The sequence below is a fragment of the Gymnoscopelus microlampas genome (assembly GCF_963454915.1).
Source record: "Gymnoscopelus microlampas genome assembly, chromosome: 17".
Lineage (NCBI taxonomy): Eukaryota > Metazoa > Chordata > Actinopteri > Myctophiformes > Myctophidae > Gymnoscopelus > Gymnoscopelus microlampas.
Window position 1 is genome coordinate 8,930,566 of NC_139954.1, and position 16,788 is coordinate 8,947,353.

At 43.0% G+C, this 16,788-nt stretch overlaps 2 protein-coding genes across 2 annotated transcripts in view; one reads left to right on the plus strand and one right to left on the minus strand.

The window, feature by feature from the left end:
• The window catches only part of itprid2 (ITPR interacting domain containing 2), a 45,804-nt gene extending 34,483 nt beyond the window's left edge, over nt 1–11,321 (plus strand). The window contains exons 17-24 of the mRNA XM_084085159.1: nt 179–384; nt 1,798–3,070; nt 4,196–4,255; nt 4,517–4,644; nt 5,209–5,308; nt 5,710–5,763; nt 5,904–6,311; nt 6,780–11,321. Coding sequence (XP_083941285.1) covers nt 179–384; nt 1,798–3,070; nt 4,196–4,255; nt 4,517–4,644; nt 5,209–5,308; nt 5,710–5,763; nt 5,904–6,311; nt 6,780–6,884 — 2,334 coding nt within the window. The 3' untranslated portion in view covers nt 6,885–11,321. The remainder of the gene's footprint in view (nt 1–178; nt 385–1,797; nt 3,071–4,195; nt 4,256–4,516; nt 4,645–5,208; nt 5,309–5,709; nt 5,764–5,903; nt 6,312–6,779) is intronic.
• Nucleotides 11,322–15,001: 3,680 nt separating this feature from the next.
• Nucleotides 15,002–16,165, minus strand: LOC311064263 (zona pellucida-like domain-containing protein 1; the record flags this gene model as incomplete). The annotated part of the gene is made up of 1 exon (XM_084084097.1): nt 15,002–16,165. The coding sequence occupies one exon, from the start codon at nt 16,163–16,165 to the stop codon at nt 15,002–15,004; it is 1,164 nt and encodes a 387-aa protein (XP_083940223.1).
• Nucleotides 16,166–16,788: the final 623 nt, after the last annotated feature.

Below are 16,788 nucleotides of genomic sequence, written 5' to 3' on the forward strand. Positions count from 1 at the left end.
TTGATTAGACAGAGTCAAGATTCAACAAGGTCAGAAAAATTACAAAAATCACAACGAAGCATCACATTCATTTTGCTACTTTTGAAGTTTTTTGATGCACTAAAACTAAGGACATTTTCTCTATAATTTTAGTTAGTAAAATTATTTTTAAATTCTAGTTTTCGCTATTTCGTTGCAGACCACCCAGTCCACAGCTGCGTCAGACGGCTCTGAGGAGGAGGTTGAGAGTTCGAGTTACTCAGCCCTGCTGGTCCAACAGGCGCTGGAGCGAGCCAAGCGCTACCACAACTCCCTGACCCTCCATCTGCCAGGCAGAGGGAGAGGAACGCCTACTCTGCAGAGGTCAATGTCTCTCCCTTCCTCTTCCTCCCTCTGTCCGTCCAGGTAAGGCCTGTCACAATTATATTACCTTAATCGCCTGATCGCCATTATTTTTTGCATAAGAATCGCCAGAATCGGTTCCATTCATCTGTATTAGCTCTACTGTTGAAAAATATTCATATTAAATTATTTAAATTATTAAATGCATGGCCTGTTTTGGCCATATAGTACAGTATTTATTTATTTACTTTATAAATAATTATTGACGGTACCAATAGTTATTAGTACCGTCATAGTCAGCCATTTCTTTGTATATTTTTGTATTTTTTTCCTTTAAAACCCCCTAGTCTTTGGATCTGAGTTGGCTCTGTACTAAAAAATCACACCCTGTGTGAAGGTAGCGGCGCCTTTGAATACATTATGTCATCGATATGTGTTTATAATGTGTTTATAGCCATGTGTCATGTGAAGCTTGACCAATCACTTTGTTGACGGGTCTGACCAATCAGAGCGTCGACGACAGATAAAGTTAAATTGAGGATCTAACTTTAAATAACTTACCTAGAAGGAGACTTTAGCCAAATAAAAATATATACAAAAAAAAACATGAGGAAATAAAAAATAAACCTTGACATCATAGTGATGTCATGAATAGTCCCCTTGCCTGACAAATCACAACCTTGACGGGCCTGACCAATCAGAACCTTGACGGGCCTGACCAATCAGAACCTTGACGGGCCTGACCAATCAGAACCTTAACGGACTCTTGGATTCTCGATCGTCTCTATCAAACCATTCTGTCATAACGGATGACTGGGTCCCGAACTCAGACTTTCTATACATTCACCCTTCATCTGTTCTTGTATCTTTCTCTTTCTATTCGTCATATTAACTTTAAATAACTTACCTAGACGGAGACTTTAGCCAAATGAATAATAAGATGAAGTCATTGTCATCGTTTATATAGACATCGAGTTCTATATTCATGACATCATAGTGATGTCATGAATAGTGACCAATCACAACTTTGGCGCACCTGACCAATCAGAACGTTGACGCACCTGACCAATCAGAACGTTGACGCACCTGACCAATCAGAACGTTGGCGCACCTGACCAATCAGAACGTTGACGCAAAAGCCAGGCATAGAGGGCTAATATCCGCTCTATACCTAAAGGTATAGAGCGGCTAGCGCCGCTAAAAATAGCCGCTCTACAAGCTCACAACGTTTTGAGCTTGTAGATCTGCTATTCTTGGGCTAAGGTTCCCCCCAGAATATGGATGCTGGGGTTCAACTGATCATGTAGTAATTTGTCATATCTGCCCTATGCAATTTCTGTTTACAAATCCTAAAAGGCAAACAGAAGTGTCATTTTGATTTATATGTTCCAACATTCAATGCCTAAAACACAATTAAATCAATAATCGTAATTTAATTTAACTAAAACGTCTTGATGGTGACTGCCCTGCATCCAGGATGGTGTCCTCTCTCAGGATCCAGGTTGGGAGGGGCTCGTCTGCCAGTGTCTCCGCCCCACAGCACTCCGGCGAAGAGCCAACCAATCATCTCTCTACCCTCTTCATAAACCCCGCCTCTTCTCAGATCCCCGCCGTCCAATCGTCATCTGAGCCTCACGGGGAAACTCTCTCGCACGGCGTCCTCCCTAAATCCCACCTCACGCGGAGGAAGCATCTCACGCGATCGTCCTATTCGCTACAGGGCTCCAGCCCGCCGCATACCGATTGGCTGGAGAGGCCGTTGGGAGGCCCCGCCCACTCCTGGAGCACCCAGAGCGTCCCCAATCTCTGCAGTCAGAGTCAGCCTGGCCAGTTGCATCACCACCCCGCAGCCTATCAAAATCACCATTCCGTTTGGAATTCGAATTCGCGGCTGCCGATGTGCGATCCATTTCCCTCCAACCGTGGCTCTGCCTGGGACCCCCAAACTAGCACTCCACATCACCCCCACCCTAACACCTCTAACTCCACCAGGCAACACCCTAGCCATTACTACAATAACCACCCCTACTACACATCACCTCACCACCAGTCCTTACCAAACCAGCTGTACTATCCCCGCCCCTCTATACCCCATCATGGCTTCCTCCACCAGCCTACAACCCCCATCATGTCTCACCATGGCAGCCTCTCCAACCTGGAGCAGCCTACAACTCCCACAATGCCTCATCATGGCTATGGTAATCACCAGTCATCGCCATACCTGGCTCCTTATACCTCACCTTACGCTGGGTATCACGGTTACGGATTGAATCCCTACCCTGCCTTCCACGTACCCGCACCCCACGGCCACTACCCCCACCCTGTTTCTGCCCCAGGTCAGGGCCTGTACCCTGGGCAGGGTTCTCCTCTTGCCGCAGGACAGGGCCTTTACCCTGGGCAGGGATCTACTCTAACCCCAGGACAGGGCCTTTACCCTGGGCAGGGATCTACTCTAACCCCAGGACAGGGCCTGTACCCTGGGCAGGGATCTACTCTAACCCTAGGACAGGGCCTTTACCCTGGGCAGGGATCTACTCTAACCCCAGGACAGGGCCTTTACCCTGGGCAGGGATCTACTCTAACCCTAGGACAGGGCCTTTACCCTGGGCAGGGATCTACTCTAACCCCAGGACAGGGCCTGTACCCTGGGCAGGGATCTAACGTAGCCCCAGGCTTAGCTTCAAGTACAGAGATGCAACTGAGGCGAGTTCTGCATGACATCAGAGGAGCAGTTCAGACTCTGCACCAGGTTAGTACCAGAACATAACTGAAGAAAGGACAGCATTATGTAATAAAGTATTTATATCATTATTGATATGTCTAATGCGTGTGGAACCAGACATCCGTTAACCTAATATGTGACCCAGTGCAGTACCTTCACAGCCACACGCTTTGTTACTTCACGTCAGATAAGTTAAAGTCATAAGTGAAATTAATCTTTAAATATGTTGTTAAATCACGTCAGCTGATTATGTGCGGTCCATCTTTCTCACGACCATGCAGGAAGATCAATCCCTCGCTTCTTCTGTCATTCCAAGGCCATATTCAAATAAATTACCCACTAAATCAAGTTAAAATTATCCCATTTTTAAAATGGGAAAGAGGTTTTTTTTAGGTTTGTGAAGAAATGTTTTAGGAAGTGAGATGTTACAATAAAGACTAATAATATGTGTTTTTAGCTATGTCTAAAATTATAAGTGATGACATGAGATGATTGTGTCGAGTGCAGGTAAAGTAGTAAGTAGTAAGTGATGATTACAGACCTGTTTGTTTGTTTGAGTTAAATTCAGCAGAGCTTTTGTCTGTGAATAAATCTTATATAGGGCAGTGGTTCTCAACCTTTTCGGGATCAGGGCCCACTTGAAAATCTAGAAAGTTGTTTGCGGCCCACCCAACAGTGGTCAGATGGGTGGGCTGCGTGCATTTTCAGCGCATGTGATCAATCAATCGATTGTCTTGCGGCTCGGATCAGAGGGACTAACTTAGGATAAGTTCCTATTTAACGCTATCACAATGAAAACTATTTTTTCAAGATGTTAAAGAAAAAAAAAACACATTTTTACATTAATTTAAAAAATATATTAATGTTATATTATCATTAAAATCTTAGTATTTTGCCTATTATTCATTGGACCACTTGCAGTATCCTCACGGCCCACCAGTAGGCCCCAGCCCACAAGTTGAGAACCACTGATATAGGAATTATAATGGAACCACAACAACAGTAAACAATACTAGTGGTCAGTAGTCACCAAGTCAATAGTCGGTAGCAGACAGTGCAGGCCTTAAGTTCTCATCTGTGTTGACATTTAGCCAGAGGTATATTCAGTATATTTATTTGTCTGTTTGTCTGTCTGTCTGTCTGTCTGTCCAGAGACCAGACACACCATCAGACCTGTTCACTGATCCTAGATCAGGCGCATCCACCCAACAGGTACATCCTAACCCACAATGCATTTCTGTTTCTGCAAACATTGTCTTGAGAATATTCAACTACCGTATTAACTCTCTGTCTGTCTGTCTGTCTGTCTGTCTCTCTCTCTCTCCCTCCCTCCCTCCCTCTCTGTCTGTCTGTCTGTCTGTCTGTCTCTCTCTCTCTCCCCCTCCCTGTGTCTCTCTCTCTCTCTCTCTCTCTCTCTCTCTCTCTCTCTCTTTCTCTTTCTCTTTCTCTCTTTCTCTCTTTCTCTCTCTCTAGTCCTCTCTGGCAGAGTTACAGCAGAAGAGGGAGAGCTTGTGTGAATTCCGTAGTCACATGATGGATCTGGAGCTGTCAATCATCAGACAGCAGGCACTTGTCTACACACACCTGAGTCCTGCTGACAGGTACACACACACACACACACACACACACACACACACACACACACACACACACACATCTTCTCTGCTGCCGATATGTGTCAGGGTTTGTTTGTTCCTCTGTTTACACTGAGAGCAGATGTAGGCCAGTTTAAACCAGTAGGTTCTGTGTATGTAACGAGGTAAATGAAGGCCAGTTTAAACCAGTAGGTTCTGTGTATGTAACGAGGTAAATGTAGGCCAGTTTAAACCAGTAGGTTCTGTGTATGTAACGAGGTAAATGAAGGCCAGTTTAAACCAGTAGGTTCTGTGTATGTAAAGAGGTAAATGAAGGCCAGTTTAAACCAGTAGGTTCTGTGTATGTAACGAGGTAAATGAAGGCCAGTTTAAACCAGTGGGTTCTGTGTATGTAACGAGGTAAATGAAGGCCAGTTTAAACCAGTAGGTTCTGTGTATGTAACGAGGTAAATGAAGGCCAGTTTAAACCAGTAGATTCTGTGTATGTAACGAGGTAAATGAAGGCCAGTTTAAAACCATTAGGTTCTGTGTATACTGTATGTAACAAGGTAAATGTGTTCCTCTGTTCAGACTGCAGGCAGATCAGCTGCAGGCTCTAAGGTCGGCTGTGAGACGCGAACTGCAGGAACTAGAATTTCAACTGGAGGACAGACTACACAGCCACCCCCTGGTAACACACACACACACACACACACACACACACACACACACACACACACACACACACACACACACACACACACACACACACACACACACACACACACACACAATTGTAAATTGTTTATGTGTCCACATGCAGTGTACACAATAATAGTCTACATTTACATCTGTCAGATGTAAGAAAGTGGGGCTCCACGGATAAAAGGTTGGGAAACAAAGCCCCCCCCCCCTATTTCAAGTTTAATCCTAGTGATCAACACCTCATCACAACCTTTGGTGTGTGTCACCTTTCCTGCTAGGTTAGAAAAACAACAGTATTGTGTTGCCATCTGCTGGTCAGATGCTGAACTGCAACACGTAATTGTCTTCAACTCCTGTGTTTTCTGTTGTTCTCTTCTTGTCCTCCAGGGCAGCAGTGTTGATGATCTGTCTACCTCCTCAGCACTGAGAGCCATGGAACCGGTACGGACACACACACACACACACACACACACACACACACACACACACACACACACACACACACACAGTGACGTGTGAAGCCTGTTGGTTCTTTAGTTTTCTCTTGTAAAACCTGTCTGTCTGTCTGACTTTCCATCCAGGTATCAGACCTGCTGAGAGAGCAGCTTTTCCTCCAATCAGAGCTCGACGACGAAAGCCACACCCCTTCCACAGCCACGGGCCCCTCCTCCCGCTCCTCTAGTCCAGTGAGGGCAGGCGGCGAGCAGAAGCAGGAAGTGTACAGAGCGTCAATCAACATAACCCCCGCCCCTCCCCCTCGCCCCAACATGCCCAGCCAGGAGAGAGAGGACACTGGAGGAGAGGAGGAGAGTGAAGGAGGAGAGGAGGCGAGAGAAGGAGGAGAGGAGGCGAGGGGGGGAGAGGAAAGGAGAGAAGGAGAGGGGGCGAGGGGAGGAGAGGAAAGGAGAGAAGGAGAGGAGGCGAGAGGAGGACAGGAGAGGAGAGTTGGAGGGTTGATGGCAGAGGAACTCCAGCAGCTTATTCAAGAGGTCTGTCTACTGGTTATTTGGGGTGCAACACTTTATCAAACTAATCCATTTCATTGAAATAATAACTACTCTTCCATTGACAACGTGTGCCGCAATGATGTCCGACCATCAAATATCGCTCGCTGTGTCTCTATTTTAGTGAGGTTTCACAGCCGTTTCCCCACGCCACACCATTTTGTGTCACAAATTAGAACTTGGCCTGACAAAATGTTTCAGTCATGACATTTTATTTAGCTTTATTACATGCAACACCTTTTAACTTCAACAGGCATCCCGGTGTGGATAAAGGTGCTAGGGCCCGTCATTGCTGCTTGCAGATTTAATTTCCTCATTTATTTTTTACCTGTGCCTATCCTCTTATCTTGTGTGTGTGTGTGTGTGTGTGTGTGTGTGTGTGTGTGTGTGTGTGTGTGTGTGTGTGTGTGTGTGTGTGTGTGTGTGTGTGTGCGCGCGTATGCGCGCGAGCAGATCAGACGGAGTGTTGCAGACGAAATCCGTCAGGAGATTCTCCATGACCTGCTGGCCGTCATGTCACCACAGAGATCGCCCCTGGCAACCCGAGAACCCCTGTAGTCAAGGGCAACAACCTCCTGTAACTACTTCCCTAGTAACCACAGCCCTTAGCAACAGCACTGTACAAAATAAACACTGTATGTCTACAAAACTGAAGAGAGTCAACTATGACCAAGCCTGGGCACAAACACAACACAACTACACAATATGACAACACAATGTGACAACAAGACAATGTGTTAACTAGAGGGTAGATGGGTCCAATTCTTTTTTTACCCGTTCCGAAACAGACCCAAGGATAATTTGAGATTATTAGACCCGGTCCGAAACGGACCTTGCCGTGTCTAGCCCCGTTAATTGGAGCCGGTGCACAGGTTACATTACATAATTATATTTTCAACAAGGCTTTGTTAAACCATGCACTTTTCACCATTGAGTAGCCCTATCTGTGTCTTTCAGTGTCGCCCCTCCACTGTAGCTGTAGTTGAGCCTAATTTATGCCCCGTCGCACGGCTGGAACGGCTGAGAATAGCAGACCTACAAGCTCACAAGGCGTCGCGTATTCGACAGCTTGTGAGCTTGTAGGCCGGCTATTCGCGGCACGCAAACAATTATGAATCAGTCATAGGTCTCAGTCAGAGAGCTGCGTTGAGACGAGACGTACCTGTCTTGGCTGCACTCAACCTTAGGAGTGCGTTCCAACGTTGAAGGGAGTACATTTTCGCCGACTTTCTTCCAGTCCCCGTCGATAATAGCCACAAAAGCACTCCACTAATATGATGTTCCTGGTGGCTTTTGCTCATTTTACTTTCCCTTGTAGTTTGTGCTTCACTTAAAGAAAACCTCCTTGGTGTTTAGGCTTGCACTGCACTGCAGGGCACTTGAAATTTCAATCGCCTGTTAACGTTAAGCATGGCTCGTTCGATATGCAAGAAGAGGCGATATGGATTTTAGAACATTATTACAACACACCATTTCAGATTCACTCACCCGAGACCCGCAGCAATTCTAATAGTTGTAACCCGTACCCGAGCCCTCTCAGGTTTTCGGTTTCGGGTGGACTGTGCTACCCTCTAGTGTCAACACAGTACAATGTCACAACCCAACAAAATCTGACAACACAACTATAACAATATAATACTACAACACAGAGAGTTACTGTAGTTGGTTGTTGTAATTGGTGATTATGGTACTTCTGAAAGTACCAGCTTATCATAGTAACTAGAATCAAAGTGCAGGAGGTTTTGTAGATTGTGTTAAACAGACTGTTGGAGGAAGTGTGTGTGTGCGTGGGATGTGGATTATGTGACTTTTGAGGACCATCACTTTTTTTTTTTGTGGTCATTATAGTTCATCATCTTTGCACATCCTCTGGTAACGCCACTAAAACCACGACATACCATATGTAGTGGTTCCACCAGAACATACCATTTAAACCAGAACATACAGTTATACCAGATGTAGACCAGAACATTCCATTGATACCAGAGCATTCCATTTATAGTAAAACATTCCATTTATAGTAGAACATTCCATTGATACCAGAACATTCCATTGATACCAGAACATTCCATTGATATCAGAGCATTCCATATAGACCAGAACATAACTCCAGTGCCAGCAGACCTTATACCATGTAACCTGATCATCAGCATTAACCATCCAGTCAGACCACAATACTGTACAGTACATACACTATAGTCCAATGCTGTACAGTTACTGTAGATTTCTTTACTGTGTGTAGTTCAGTACTGTACTGCACAGCACTGTTTCTCAATGTCGGGTCCGGGGACCACCAGGGGTCCAGATGGGACCCTTACAGATCTGTAACTCTGAGTTAAATGAACACTGGATTTTAGAGTGTAGTTTGGGGGTCCCAGAGATAAAATATTGTAACAAATTGCCATAACAAATGTTGAGAATCGCTACAGTATAGTACAGTTCACTACAGTTCAGGATTTGTGTCAAGTGTGTGAAGTTAGGTTGTGCTCTGAGAGGTGAAAGGTCAGTCAGCTGGAGGTTAAAGTATGTTGTCATGGTTAGGGATGAGGGTGTGGCCTGGTCGTTGTCATGGTGACAGCGATGAGGGTGTGGCCTGGTCGTACCGTTAAAACGACCCATAATTATTATGGTGGAGCACGCAGTGTTTGTGCTAACCTCCGTTAGCATGTTGGCGTCATGTCTTTGTGTACAGTAATAACAATAGTAAATGATGATTATTGCAGTACTAATTAGAGCATATTTAACCCAGACTCGGTCATAGTTTGTGCTGCTACTGTCTTCACTGTCAAACGTCCGTTGTCTGTCATGTTGAAATGCTTTTTATAAGACATAATTAGTTTGTTTGGATATGTTAAAACGTCTTACTAAAACATCTTCTAGCTGAAGATTACTTGTAAATGTTGTAACCTAAAAGTCAAATACTGTCTAGCTTACATTCCAACACATTCTGCTGTCTGTCTGTTTGTCTGTCTGTCTCTTTGCCTCGTGCAATAACCATTTCATCCCTAAAAAGGAGTTGAGTTCAGTGCTCTGTTTGAGGAAATGGAGTGATGGAGTTGTGATTTACTCCCTGTCTTTTTTTTTGTTTTTTTCTTTCCGGGAGTAAACTGTTAGAAATGTAAAATATTTCATTATTAAATTTATGTTTTAACATTTGTCTATTTGTAAACAGGGTGTAAATGTTGAGATACTGTAGATAGACAATATTGTTTCATTTTGTATCGCCTCTGGTTTCAGTCAAGGATTATGATACTAATCCATCTAACCAGACCAAACTAATCTATCAATAACCAGATCCAACTAATACTGTATATCTCAGCTGACCAAACTAATCTGTCTAACCAGACAAAAAACTAATCAATCTAAAGCAGACCAAACTAATCCAATCTAATCGGAACAAAATAATCTATTGAGCTGATGTTGCTGAAACAGTGGTTCTCAAAGTGTGGTCTGGGGACCACCAGGGGTACTTGAGGGGTTCCAGGGGGTCCTCAGCTAGATTGATAGTTAGGAACCAAATTTATCATTACAGGTCTGTAACTCTGAGGGTTCACAAATGGAACCAAATGGACCCTTATGGGTCCATTTGGTTCCTTTTGTCATTTTTACACCCTTAGTTATGGGGGTCTGTGGCCCACTAATGGGGGGGGGGGGTAGTCCTTTAAAGTAAAACGTTTGAGAATCACTGTGCTAGAGGATAGTTTGCTAGCTAATCGTAAATCATGTTGTGGGGACTGCTCTGCCTCCGAGTAGGTCAGTAGCTCCATCCAGTACGCCCAATGAATGGTCTGATAAATCGCGGGTAGGTCAGTATGTCGCCTACTCGCCCATTAAATTGTCTGATAAAACGTGATAATCTCCCATTCAATGCATTGATAGCATTCGAAGCCGGTGTTCAATTACAGTCACCAGCCCTGCTCCAAAATATCTACTTGTAGCCTACTGCTTTCTATCCTACCAGGAAGTTAATTACATTCACCTGATAAAATGACGACAACAAGTAAGTCATGCAAAGAATCACATTTTATCCTGGTAAAGATACAAAATCAGCGGTACTTTGGTGATATTAAACTAGCACCAGTACCAGGTTACTAGTTTGCCTGGTAGGATAGAAAACCAGCAGTACTAGAGGTCCTGTTAGGATAGAAAACCAGCCGTACTAGAGGTCCTGGTAGGATATAAAACCAGCCCTACTAGAGGTCCTGTTAGGATAGAAAACCAGCCGTACTAGAGGTCCTCGTAGGATAGAAAACCAGCAGTACTAGAGGTCCTGGTAAGATAGAAAACCAGCAGTTCTAGAGGTCCTGGTAGGATATAAAACCAGCAGTACTAGAAGTCCTGGTAGGATGTAAAACCAGCAGTACTAGAGGTCCTGGTAGGATAGAAAACCAGCAGTTCTAGAGGTCCTGGTAAGATAGAAAACCAGCAGTTCTAGAGGTCCTGGTAGGATGTAAAACCAGCAGTACTAGAGGTCCCGGTAGGATATAAACCAGCAGTAATAGAAATCGATCTGTGTACTAAATACTACAAAAATAAGGAGCCGTTTTAATGTCATCAACAGACTTATATCGTCACTGTCAGGTGGAAACCTTTTAGGTCCAAAACCGTACATTTTAGGAAATAGAAAGAATAACCTGTGTTCCAATGGATCCAATGCAGTTATTATTTAGTCACAAACTCCTGTAATACTTGTCATTGGTTAAATGTTTATAAAACCCACGGACACACTTAACCACTTTCTGTTTCAAACATTAAAAAATAGCAGCTCTACAAGCTCACGACACTCGTGCTGAGAGCTTGTATATCTGCTGTTTTTGCAAATATTTGGTGACACCATCGTACGACAAAGCAGGGAATTAACTTGCAACATAAAAGGTTGAAATATGGACATACAAGGTTTCTACCCGATATCGACGATATTTAAGAACCGACTAACAACACACACACACACACACACACACACACACACACACACACACACACACACACACACAATGCATTAATTACAATATACTGTCCAACTGTATACTGCAATACTAATATATACTGTACAATACTAGCCTACATTATGCTGTAGTGTACAACAATACAATATATTGTTGTACACTACTACATTATATTGTACTAATATGCAACAATATACTGAGCAACAATGCTACAGTATATTGTACTACAAAACTACGATATACTGTACAACAATATTACAATAACTTTGAGTTTCCTGCTCAGTGATGTGATGACTGTTCTACTGCCTTCTACTGCCGTGGTTCTCAAGGCGGGGTCTTTGAGGGGGTTCCATGGGTACCGAGGCTCCAGCGAAATTATTTAATATGGCATAAAAATCAGTTTAACCACTATATATATATATATATATATATATATATATATATATATATATATATATATATATATATATATATATATATATATATATATATGCTATTTTAAAATGGCCGATCTGCAAGCTCACTTTGTTCCTCGGCACAAAATATTTTCAGAGGGGGGTCCGCGGCCAAACACGCATTAATTTGGGGGGGAAAGTTTGAGAACCACTGCTCTACTGATGTGTTATTAATGTTTGTATATGTCTCATGTGCTTAACTGTACCTGTGGTTGTTGGGAGGAGTCAACCCCCTATAGATGACGAGAATAAAAAATAAAGATATATTTATTTTCAATAAAACTCTGAACTGAATGCATTTTGTACAGACACTTAACACATTCACTGCCATAGAACGACTTTGACGATTTTTTTCCCAAAGGCCCAGACTGCCAAGGACGACTTTGACGGCTTTTTGTGTTTTTTTTTGTCAGTTTATTACATTTTGCACACCAGGAGATAATGTTATCCAAAGATTTACTGCTCCATTCACTTCCTGGTTAAAGTATTTGGGAAATCCTCTGTTTTACTATGTATTTTTGGCGAGACGTTTTTTGTGGAAGCACAGTGAAACCCTCCGTGATTAGCAATGATCAGGTGATAAATACATATTCTATGACTACTTGAAAAGGTAAGAAAATCGAAAAATCGCTGGCAGTGGATGATTTATTTATTCCGGCTGTGACTGAGTTAACACATTCACATACAACCATGCAAGACACATGATCTTGAATCTTGAAAACTTTTCAGATGTACAAGCTTGCAGCGCGGCAGGAAGTGACACCCTGTGAGCTTGTATATCTGCTATTTTTTTTATAACCAAAGCAAAAATCCATAATGACACCGATGCTTTCACGGTTTTAATGGGTTAAAGCTCTATATGACATTGAACCAACTTCACTTTTGAACCAACTTGTGAAATGGTACATTCTGCATAATGGAGTACTTTTACTTCTGGTACTTCGAGGATTATTTTGATGCCAATACTTTTGCACTTTCACTCGAAGTGGCATTTTCAATGCAGGACTTTCACTTTTGATTTGAACCCAGGACCAAGAGAACGGGTAGAGTGTTTTAACACTGTGAGCCACCATGCACCTCGTTTCATCACGGTCAGGCTTCCTTAAAGTAGTGTTCTGGATGTCAGCCTTCAAAACATGCTTTAGGGCCATTTCAAGGGCCATAAGACTGTACAATGAATCACTGGGGGGGTCAGCTAAATGATATAATAGTTATAGTTGTGTTTTTTAACTTGTCTTTTATTTTGATACTGTGTCCCCATAGGATTTTTAACTTCAAACGTATAGACTTGCTGCTTTCTATTGATGTTTTGTATGTTATATATTCAACACTTCTCCTTCGGTATCAATAAAATGTATATCTATCTATCTTGGGGTCAAAAATGGGGTTCGAACTGGTGTCCTTGGGAACACCTAGCACATACGTGGGCAACTGGCGGCCCCCACCTTCACTTAATGCGGCCCGCAGGTTAATATCGTAATACTGACATATTATTGATTTCAACTGTTACAATTCCAAACATGCAAACATGACCCCCTTTAATTACTTCAGTCTATATTAGTAGCTTAATGACTAGTATTACAATGTTATTGTCTTTTTTTATGTCCAATGTATTTGTATTTAAGTTCAGTATAACTTAATGCATGAACTCTCATTACAACTGTCAGAAACGTGGATTTGCCCCTCAAAGACTTGAGGCTTGGTCTCGATCAGTTATTTATCCCCGGTGGGCTACTCATACATTGAGCTGGCATTGCCCGGTATCGAACATGCATCAAAGGTGCATGCTTCATTAAACATGCTACCCAGGCACACAACAGTTACTGTTCAGAACATGGATTTAGTGAAAAGTTTTATGGGTCAGTGACAAAGATGGAAAGACGAATATTTTAAAATGATATTTTAAAGCCATGTATCAGGTTTGTTAAAATGTACATTTTGTAGTCCTGTTGGTTCCATGTCATTTGAAAAAGACATTTGCACCATTTTTACAAAATTACAGATTTTTTTAAACATTTAAATATCGAATATTATATCCACTTGATTAGTGAATGAAAGTGTTCTCATACAATATATTTTTTCTTTACTTTAAAATATCAAATGAAAATGTTAGGCACAGTTATACACCAAAACGTGAAGTTGGCTTTTGTAGAGCCAGCATGAGGCCGATTTGAACAATTTAGAGGTTCTCCCTTGGCCTAGTCGAAATGTGTATGCAAAGTTTCACGGCAATTGGACAATTGCTTTCTGGCATTTTGTGCAAAACGGACCACTCCCACAAACTTTAGCCTATCAGGATGGAATATGAAAAGATAATGTGTACCGATTTGCGTGAGGTTTGGACAAAATCTGTAGGAGTAATATAAAAGAATCATTTTTGCAAAATTCGGCCTCCTGGTCACGCTATAACTGGCCCATTTGTGTGAACATTTTGAGGTTCTTCCTTGGCCTCCCAGGAGTATCCGTGCAAAGACATATGAAGATTGTTGAAGATTAGCTACTCACGAGCAACATTGCAGGCAGTGCAATTATTGTCCAATCGTACCTCAAAGTGTGGAAAAGAAATGAGTCAAGATAACTGAAGTGTAACATTTATTCTTTATTCTTGAAAGTATATTTCCTGGGCAGTAACCTTACTGTACATCAGATGTACGGTAATTGCACACATCTTATTCCTGATTAATAGTAATAATAATAGTAATTACACAGGTATTACATACACTTCCAGTAATATAAAGTGCAAACTATATGCCTTATTTGCTATGGTTTTCTTTTTCAAGCAAAATGAGAAATTCAATAAATTAAACAGTAACACTTTGGAAGGTACATTCCCTTTCAAAACATTCCACAAACTTTCACATATTGAAACTGGGTTCATGAACCTCTTTTATATTTTCCTTCCAACTACCTTTTCCTCCTTTTTTTTAATCAAGTAAAAGCTTATGAAGCTCTTACATGCATTAACACTTACAGCCTTTGCTTTTGTGCATTTCCAAATTTTGCTATTAAAAACACTTAACATCTAGACCAACATCTATCTAAACATCTCAATCACATTCCTTCTTCATCTAAAATGTAAATAGTCCTACACGGTTTAGCCTATGATGACGGACAAACTAATATCTTCCCCAACAAACAACAGTGAGATGAACCAAGCCCTGTCCTCAACCACAAAAGTTAGACAAGCTGGCGGATATGGTACACCTCAAAAGACAGTATTTAGCCTATAGCCTGATGCCCCATTATCCCGCCTTCAGCTCAAGGAGGTTTGATTTTAGTTCCTGAGCCTCTTGTAAAAGACGGCAGCGATGCACAGGGCAACAATACACACAAAAGCTAAAACACCTACAGCAGCACCAAGCCCAGCAGACGAATTCTCATCATGTGTTTTGGTCTGGCCTTTGATGACTCTTTCTTGAGTGACGATCTCCGGGGAGGAGATGGTGTGGAGGTGGGACAAGTCGGCTGGCTCGTCCTCCGTGCTTCTTCTTCTTCTTCTGTTGTTGCATTGCATGAAGGTGCTGCAGGTGCTGACCTCGCATAGCCGGGTGATGCAGTGCAGGTAGTAGGTGGAGACGGTCTCGTTCTGCTGCTCCTGGAAGCGGAAAGCCGGGAAGGAGAAGCGGGCGCTCTGGCTCATGCCGTTCTCGATGATGGTGGTGAGCTGTTCAGTCTCGCAGGGCATTAACAGGTTGAAGAAGGTGGAGTTGCTAGGAAGCGGGGAGACTGAGGCGTAGCACCGGTCCAGGAGTACGTTGTACTGGCCTGTCAAGTTGGTGGCCTTCACCTCCACGTAGACGTTGGTCCTCAGCTCGATTCCATTCTCTGGCATCACCAGGGGGCTTGTGTACCCAGAATCGCTGAACAGTTCCAGGCGCAGGGTGCTGATGAAGCTGCCATTGTTGTCCTTCAATGCGATAGAGGAGGCTGACACATCGATCTGGGTGTTGTTGATCAGGTACTCTAAGGGGTAGGCGCAGGAGTAATAGTACTTCATCTCCGCATTGTAGGTGATTGTGCCTGTGGTGGGATCAGAGGATCGCACAATGCCACTGACGTTGACTGTCTGGATGTTGGAGAAGTCTGAGAACACCCCTGTGCCGGCAGCGCTGGTGGTCCTGAAGTGACTTCCACAGGCATGGGTATTGTTCAAGGGGAAGTTGAAACGCACCACGGGTGGAGATACAGATGTATCCAGGGTTCCCCTGCAGGCTGCCTCCGTATGATGGTTCACGATCATCAGTGACTCGTTGTAGCCGGTGTAGACGACAGGGCAGGCTTGGATTGCCAGACTGATGGAGTCGGTGCCACATGTCACCGCGATGTCAGTGACATCTGGTCGCCGCGCTTCTCCTATTGTATTACAGGCACTCAATGTCAGCTGACTACTACTTCTTCCTATGATGGTGGCGACGATTACAAGAATGTGAAAATTCATCTTGGCTCTATAGCAGTGGTCCGCTCCTGTGTCTGGAATCTCTGGATACCTTGTTTAGTCAGCTCTGAAGGCAAACACAGGTTGATGCTGGTGATGGGTGTTCATGGGGTCTTTTATAGTATGCCTCTTTCACTGCGTTTGGCTCAAAACAAGGTCAAAGCACACTATATGTACAGCTACTGTATATGTTAACAATTGCATTGTATTTTAAGGAGAAGGGCGGCAGCGTGGAATTATACCCTTAGGGCAACAACCTGAAATCCGAAGCATATTGTCTTCAGCAACTGTAACAAAATAAAGATATCTGTGAACTGGGTCACAGACAGACTAAGGAATCGTGAAGTAACTTAACATAAAGTACAGTAACCCATATCTGCTGAATACCTTAAGATCCCATACAAATCCTCCGGATGGAGAACATTCATAAATGACCCAGTAAGGATCATCTGTAGCGGACATTGACCCACTGACGTTGACTATCTAATGACTATGCTATAGTTATTCCCTTCACCTCTGTGTTTTTCCATTTCCCCCATTCAACACTATTCAGAAGAGAAGAACTCCATATGGAAATTCAAATGTGTTTGGCATTAGGACATGGTTATGAAACTCCTTAAAATACA